General features: G+C 38.1%; 1 protein-coding gene across 1 annotated transcript; it reads left to right on the top strand.

Moving 5' to 3' along the window:
* Positions 1-267: 267 nt before the first annotated feature.
* LOC108990116 (protein disulfide isomerase-like 1-4) lies at positions 268-8,078 on the top strand. The gene is made up of 12 exons (XM_018963983.2): positions 268-898; positions 1,293-1,422; positions 5,482-5,647; positions 5,740-5,858; positions 5,966-6,046; positions 6,290-6,376; positions 6,476-6,550; positions 6,710-6,778; positions 6,857-6,937; positions 7,016-7,150; positions 7,457-7,513; positions 7,660-8,078. Exons 1-12 carry the CDS (start codon positions 357-359, stop codon positions 7,825-7,827), a joined length of 1,710 nt encoding a protein of 569 aa, XP_018819528.1. The 5' UTR covers positions 268-356; the 3' UTR covers positions 7,828-8,078.
* The last annotated feature ends 266 nt before the right edge of the window (positions 8,079-8,344 follow it).

Below are 8,344 nucleotides of genomic sequence, written 5' to 3'. Positions count from 1 at the left end.
TTTATTATTTTTATGTATTTATATTATTTGTAGATATATAAAAATATTAAATCACATATTAATTAAGTAAATGTGGGCTTGGAATATATATTGTTTTCGTTGCGCGGAAGAGCTGAGAAACCGTGAACGTCGGTCGAAGACTCAAATCACTCAACATGCTTTCGAAGCCCAACTCGCCAGTCGTCAACGGTTATCATTTCTAAAAGCAAAAGAAACGGCGTCGTTAAAGCCCGGCCTTTCGTTCAGTGAGTCTGTTTTGACTCCCGTTAAAACACCCTGGCTCTTCGATCTCGGATCTCATTCTCTTTACCTTCTTTCTCAATCTCTTCGATCTGTGCAGCGGACTCTCTTTCACAATGCCGAGTCGACTCCTTCTTCTCTCACTCGCCGCTCTGCTCCTCTTCTCCTCACTCTCTCTGACCCTCTCCAAAGACGTCAAGGACGATGACGACGAGGACCTTAGCTTCCTCGATGAGGCCGACGACCAATCCCACCTCCACCACTCGGATCCGGACCATTCCGACGAAGAAAACCTAGATGAAGACGATTTCGAGAACTTGCCCGACTTCGACGAGTCGGCCTACCAGGACGAGTACAAGGAGCCCGAAGTGGACGATAAAGATGTTGTTGTTTTGAAGGAGGGCAATTTCAGCGATTTCGTGGCGAAAAACCGCTTCGTCATGGTGGAATTCTACGCGCCGTGGTGCGGGCACTGCCAGGCGCTGGCGCCAGAGTACGCCGCGGCGGCGACTGATCTCAAGGGCGAGGACGTGGCCTTGGCGAAGGTAGACGCGACGGAGGAGAGCGATCTGGCTCAGGAGTACGATGTTCAGGGCTTTCCAACTGTTTATTTTTTCGTAGATGGGGTTCACAAGCCTTATAACGGCCAGAGGACCAAGTAAGTGCGGTCAATCTCTCCATAATTCAGGTCATTTTTGTTTGGGTTTTCTAGCTTTGGCTGTTTGGTTACTGGGAAAGCGTTTGAATAGGGACAAAATCGAGATGTTACTATCAGCCATTGGTGTTTTAAGCAGCAGGAACGCTGGTCATGTAGTTCAATATTTTGTTTTGTTTTTTTTTCTCTTTTATTTGATGCTTCATGATCGTTATGCTTGTATATTTTCCTTCGTTTCACGATTGCTGGCCGTGTTAACTCAATAGTTTGTTTTTTCCCGTTTTATTTGAAGGTCGCTAGATTAAAATGATTTGAAAAAATAATTATGAATGAAAACTTTAATGCGAAGTATGCATTTTAATGCCATGGGCTGATGAATTTTTGTTTAACCTAACAGAGATGCTATAGTGACGTGGATTAAGAAGAAGATAGGACCAGGTGTCTCCAACATAACCACATTGGATGATGCTGAACGCATATTGAGTTCGGAAAGTAAAGTTGTTTTGGGCTACCTCAATTCTTTGGTGGTATATTTTTCAGTCTTTCTATCTGTTCATCGTAGAATTTCTGTTTTCTTCCATTTTTTCTTATCAGTTAGATTGGTTACCACATCTATACGTGATCATGGTAGGCCCGAGACCGGTGTTATTTCCTTCTTTATATCTATGTTAACTTGTTTTGTAATATGTTCTTTTGAAAATATAGAGGGGCGTCACGTTGGTGGAATATTTTCCTTCATGGCTATTGCTTAAAAATAAACCTCTGGGCTGTGATTAATGAATTAGGAAATGGAATAGCCCAGTACCAATGCTGATTCTCAGAGGTTCGTGTTTTTGGATTAGTAGAGCTACATGCACCAAGAGCTGTGCAATATCTATCTTTCAAGATGGCATAGTATGTAGTAATACCACGCCGATTCTTTTTAAACATGTTGACATGTTGTAACCTTTAAGAAGGTAGTTGTAACACCCCTTCTCGTAGGTCAGGAATATTACATACGTTCGTAACATAATGCTCGGTAAAGAGATTCATCTCATAAAATACCTCATCTATTGGATCATAAAACTTGTCTAGCATGATAGTCTTTCATAACATAAAAACTTAAAATAACAGAAATGATTTAAGCTAGTTCTATGTGATACTAACATTGCTTAAATGTCTAAATCACACACTAGGCCCAGTTTGGATAAAAAAGTCTCCCAACTCATCTAATCATTACAACTTTCTCAAATTCCCACACAAAATATAATAAACAATTCACTTTTTCAAATCTCAAAACAATAATAATATTAAAAAATAATATTTTAACAATATTTTATTCAACTTTCAACTTTAATCTCAACTCACTATCCAAACATCCACTAAGTCTCTGAAAATTGATTCTACTCCTGGCTAGGGGTGTAAACCGGTCGGTTCGGTGATGGACCGAATATTTTCGGTCCATCACCGGACCGGACCGGACCGGACCGGTAGTTATCGGTCCGGTCCGGTCCGGTCGGTCTGGCATATATATATAGATTTTTTTAAATCAATTAATAAAAAAAATTTATTTAAAATACTAAATTAAATTAAGTGACTTATTAATATGGATTAGGTAATAAACTCAATAAAAAAATATTTTATATGGTCAATGATAATAAATTAAATGAAAATTACATTATTAATTTATATAATTACTATATAATTAACTAATTCATATTATATATTAGTTAATTCATAGAATATTAACAAGTGTTAATAACATATTTAAAATTTTATATTGTTAATAGTGATAGGTTAGATTAAGATATATATAAAATATTGTTAATTTATAGAATATTAACAATTATTAATAACATATTTAAAATTTTATATTGTTAATTGTATAATTATTATATAAATAATATATATAATTTTTTTTTTTATTCGGTCGGTCCGGTCCGGTCCGGTCCGAGAAATCTCCACCCCGGGACCAGACCGAAACCGACCATGCATTTGGTCGGTCCGGTCGGTTTCTCCAGTCCGGACCGACCGGTTTACACCCCTACTCCAGGCACTCCTACTCTGTATCCACAAAATCATCATCTGAGACATTAAAACATAAAACTGAGAAACAAAACATGAGTCGAAGACTCAGTAATAGCACATCATACTGTAAACTTAACTTAGCTTAACATTAGGCTTAATTTTGAAAATGGACATATATCGTCACACATACACAACATACAGGTCATTCATTAGTAACATAAGCAGAATCAAACATAATCATGGCAATACATGTAACATGTATGCATGAATGGCTGACTCCATGCATTTTTATCATTCGTACATAACTAATTATCTTGTCTTTCACTTATCTAGTGGCCATCATAACATATGTGCATCGGTCCAATTGTCGTTGACTGCATAAATCATGTGGTGAACCACGTTTGGGTCCTTGGCACCATATAACATATCATAACATGTATTCAAACATGCTTGGGTCTGTGTTATCACAAAACATATGGTGAACCACGCTTAAGTCCGTGGCACCGCATAACATATTATAACCTGTGGTGAAACACGCTTGGGTCCGTGTCACCTCAAAACATCATAGCTTACATGTGGTGGACCACGCTTGAGTCCGTAGCTTGCACATCTACCCATAACATAAGCTCAATCTTAATACTTGCTTGTCTGTAACGTCCCAATAAAAGGTCCAAACCACATGGCCTATACTCCAAAAGGACTAGTCAATGATACAATTTGAACCTCATTGGAATCTTATAAAGAGTAAGAACTTTTCATTCCCAAGCAATGTGAGATCTCATACACTACTTATCCTTATCCTTATCATATGAGGTAATCACAATCTACCCCTCTTAAATTTCCGATGTCCTCGTCGGGCCATTCCGTCATAGGTGGCACGGTTCAAATCCCACATGTTTTATTTGGATAGGCTCTGATACCATTTGTAATGCCCCAATGGAAGGCCCAAACCACATTCCTATACTCCAAAAGGACTAGTCAATGATACAATTAGAGTCCCATTGGAACCTTATAAAGAGTAAGAATTTCTCATTCCCAAGCAATGTGAGATCTCATACACCACCTACCCTTATCCTTATCGTATGAGGTAATCACAATCTACTCCTCTTAAATTCCCGATATTCTCGTCGGGCCATTCCGTCGTAGGTGGCACGGCTCAAGTCCCACATTTCTAATTAGGATAGGCTCTGATATCATTTGTAACGCCCAAACCACATGACCTATACTCCAAAATGACTAGTCAATGATACAATTGGAGCCCCCATTGGAACCTTATAAAGATCAATAATTTCTCATTCTCAAGCAATGTGAGATCCCATACACCACCTACCCTTATCCTATGAGGTATCACATTGTCATTCATGTATCTTCTTACTAACTTTCATAATGCATGTGAGCATGTTGACTTCATGAATTTACATGGCGTGACATACTCTTGTGCATGACATAACATTAAACATGGCCTATTAACATGAGCCTTGCGCAACATAGCATAGCATATACATAGCATAATATAATCTAAAACATTTCATGGCATACGTGTGCTTTTCATGACATATCATAAGTTCTAACAAAAATCTATATCAGCATAGCATACAGTCTCATTCACAAGCTTATCATCGTAATTCATCGAGGTTCATGAAAAGGGGCTAACCTTGAATTGGGTCGTATTGTAGCATAGATGAACATCACATTTTTCATGCAACGACAGAATATTTACAGCACACAAAAAATTATGATCATGCTACTTACCTCTTTAGCGTTGCATCTTGGATCCTACTTCGTAACTCTTTACCGAGAGAGGAGATTGATCGTGCAACAGTGGATCTGTGTGACAGAGAGTGGCCGGCGGCACAAGCTTTGGAATGGGGCGAGGTGGCAGGGGGTGCCTGGTTGGCGGGTTCTAGGCAGCCTGGGTGGTGCTCCAACGTTCCCGATGGTGTTCTCTGGGTGATTTCGGCGAGGTGGCTGACTTGGTATGAAGAGGGAGTGCTACGGTGGCTGCTGTGAAAGTGGTTTCTCAATTCTTTTGCTGTGTAGTTCTGGTTTGAAGTGTAGGAGAAATTTGATTTCGCTTGGGGTTCTGGCCGCAGGATATGGTGGGTTTGGTGAAGAGGAAAAGAGAGGATTTATGGGAGGGTTTTTGAGGTGAGTGTTGGTTTCCGATTAGGAAACTATTCAAACTAGGAAGTCAAACAGAGGGATAAATGGGTGTACCGAGTGGAAGAATCCTACTCAAATAAAATTACTATCTCAATGCTAATATGATAAAATACTACTAAAAACACTAATAATAATAAGAAAAAATAATTCTAAACCCTAATTTAGGACCCGTATGTTACAGTAGTATACACAACAAATACATCTGATCGGGTATTTTGGTACATGTTTTGAAATGCTCAGCTATGATCTCACCTTACAAGAATATTTTGGTGAACTCTTAGTAGAGTTTGGCCTTTGCATTTTAAGATACCTAGAAGTTAAATTCATGTTACAATAAGCTTTTGATGCTTACTGTTGTAATCGGTTATTCCTCTGGTTTTTTTCATGACTCACTATAATCTGCCTTAATAATGAAGGGCCCTGAGAGTGAGGAGCTTGCAGCTGCTTCAAAGTTTGAAGATGACGTTAACTTTTACCAAACTACAAATCCTGATGTGGCAAAGCTTTTTCATGTTGACCCTGAAGTTAAACGCCCTGCTTTGGTTCTGCTTAAGAAGGAAACTGAGAAACTGAGCTTCTTTGGTTTGTTCTCTGTAGTTATCATTTTGCTTGCATATCTTAAATTGAATTTCTTCTGGTTCATCACTTTGATATCCAATCTTTCATTTCTGCAGATGGTCAATTTGTTAAATCTACAATAGCTGAGTTTGTATTTGCCAACAAGCTTCCTTTGGTTACCATTTTTACTCGGGAAAGTGCCTCCTTAATTTTTGAAAATCCCATTAAGAAACAGGTAAGCGTGGTACTTGTGTATTTTGTGTTATTTGTGACTCTAGGATAACATTTTGTTTGAAGTTTATATTTTCACCTGACTCCTCTCTCTCTCTCTCTCTCTCTCAGCTGTTGCTATTTGCCACTTCAAATGACACAGAGAAGGTTGTCCCAGTATTTGAGGAGGTAGCAAAGTTTTTCAAAGGGAAGGTATGATAACAGTTCAAGTCTTTTAAATGACCTGTGCCTGATTTCAGTGAAAAAGTTGGAAATTGAATTACAAGAAAGATTAACTTATTGATGAAGTGATGACATCTGAACTGATTTTTTTTTCTCCCGCTATGATAACCACATGCATTATTTTGAAGTCAAGAAATCAAATCTAAATTTTCCACCTGCCTTACTTATCAAAAAAAATTTCTACCTGCCTAATGTTTTAGTGGCTAATGGCAGCTTATCTTCGTGTATGTGGAAATGGATAATGAAGATGTTGGAAAGCCCGTTTCAGATTATTTTGGTGTCAGTGGTGATGCTCCCAAAGTAATATTTTCCATCTCCAGTTTCTGATATACATACAAATGTAGGTACATTAATGAAAGCATGCATGCATACATAGTACTGATATTTTTAAAAATATAGGTTATCGCATACACAGGAAATGATGATGCCAAGAAATTTGTGCTTGATCGGGAAGTGACCTTGGACAGTGTCAAGGTTGCAACTCTCTCCCTCTTCCCATCCCGCGTTGTATATGTTATTACTGTTTCCTGGGAATAAAACTGGATATGCTCAAGCTGCTTTCTTGTATCTTTATTTTTTGTGCTTGGAAGAGTCATGGTTTTAGCTAAACGTTAAAAATGTTTGGTCCCTCAGGCTTTTGCAGGGGATTTCTTGGAAGACAAGTTAAAACCTTTCTTTAAGTCAGATCCAATTCCTGAGACCGTATGTTATCTTCATTTTCCAGCTGATTGAAATTTTGTCATGGTCCTCTAGTTTTAATTTATATTTTGGTTGACTCAGAATGATGGGGATGTGAAGATAGTGGTTGGAGATAATTTCGATGATATTGTTCTGGATGAGTCAAAGGACGTTCTCCTTGAGGTATCATCAGAACTAATTTACCAATATTTGATGTTTGTCTTTTTATGGGGCTCGTTTTTACTGTGATTGCAATACCAGATTTATGCTCCTTGGTGTGGGCATTGCCAAGCACTGGAGCCAACATACAACAAGCTTGCCAAGCATCTACGTGGCATTGATTCTCTTGTTATAGCCAAGATGGATGGAACAACAAATGAGCATGCCCGGGCAAAGGTAACAAATACCAACATGAACTGCATATGGAAGTTGGAATAGCACGTACAAGTAAAAAGGGACAAGGCCCTGATCTCACCGTTGATAAGTTATAACTAAGCATTAGGTTCCAAGTTCATTGTTATACCCCAAATGAGTGTGCAAGAAGAAATTTCTGGTTTTAGTCACGTGAATGCACCTGCTTCTATGTATGTATGCTTTCAATGCGATACAACATGTCTCTATCATGATAATTTGGATGAAAACTCAAGACCCTAGAGGAAGAGAAACATTGTTCTGAAAACTTTTTTTTGATTGTTTTTGCAGTCTGATGGCTTCCCAACACTTCTCTTCTTCCCAGCAGGAAACAAGAGCTTTGATCCAGTGAGTGGTGTTGAAATTTAATTCATGTTTCTCTGTACTACGTGTAGATTGTATTTTTTTCAAGTATATTTTCTCTATTCTGATTTTATTATATTTTTTTAAAATTTGTGAATATGATAAATATGTTTGGATCCTTTGTGTTGCAGATTACTGTAGATACTGATCGTACAGTGGTGGCGTTTTATAAATTCCTCAAGAAGCATGCATCAATCCCTTTCAAGCTCCAGAAACCAACTTCAACACCAAAATCCGAAAACCCTGATGCCAAAGACAGCCATGAGCGAAGCACTGAAGATTTGAAAGACGAATTATGAGGATTTTAATTTAGTGGCACACATGTCTCTTGTCCGCCATCAGCAAGGAGGAAAAGGAATAGTGTCATGTAGAAGAAGATAGAGTGAACGGATAGGGAAACCATTAGAGAATTCAATCTCCCCCTTCCCCAAAAAAAAGAAGAACAAGAGTACGATGTTGTAGCAAGTAAGTTTAAGTTTTGCATCACTTATGCTGAGTCGGAGTTTGGCTGAAGAATTTAATATAATATCCTATTTTTATTTTTCCGGCTTCCTGATTTGCTATAGTTGCCTTGTTTTCTTCTCTAAAGCCCCCCTTCCAAACAAAAAAAGAAGAAGGGGAGTTTCAAAAGAGTGGAGGGTTGAGGGGATGAATGGCTATGGATAATGGGAATGCTACTATGTCACGACTTCTTTCATTGCATTTGTATCTTTCAAAACTTAATTCCTGGTCTCTAGAATCTTAACGAAAGCTCAGGTAAATATCTCAAAAGAAATGTTATTTATCATCCTATTATTTTTTATTATTTTATTATTT

Source organism: Juglans regia, chromosome 14 (genome assembly GCF_001411555.2).
Source record: "Juglans regia cultivar Chandler chromosome 14, Walnut 2.0, whole genome shotgun sequence".
Classification (NCBI taxonomy): domain Eukaryota; kingdom Viridiplantae; phylum Streptophyta; class Magnoliopsida; order Fagales; family Juglandaceae; genus Juglans; species Juglans regia.
The sequence above is the reverse complement of the archived record's forward strand: the minus strand, read 5'-3'. Positions and strand labels throughout refer to the sequence as shown.

Coding starts and splice junctions, on each gene's coding strand:
- LOC108990116 (XM_018963983.2), top strand. CDS start 357: ATGCCGAGTCGACTCCTTCTTCTCTCACTCGCCGCTCTGCTCCTCTTC. Junction 5,648..5,739: donor TGAGAAACTGAGCTTCTTTG/GTTTGTTCTCTG, acceptor TCATTTCTGCAG/ATGGTCAATTTGTTAAATCT. Junction 7,151..7,456: donor ATGAGCATGCCCGGGCAAAG/GTAACAAATACC, acceptor TTGTTTTTGCAG/TCTGATGGCTTCCCAACACT.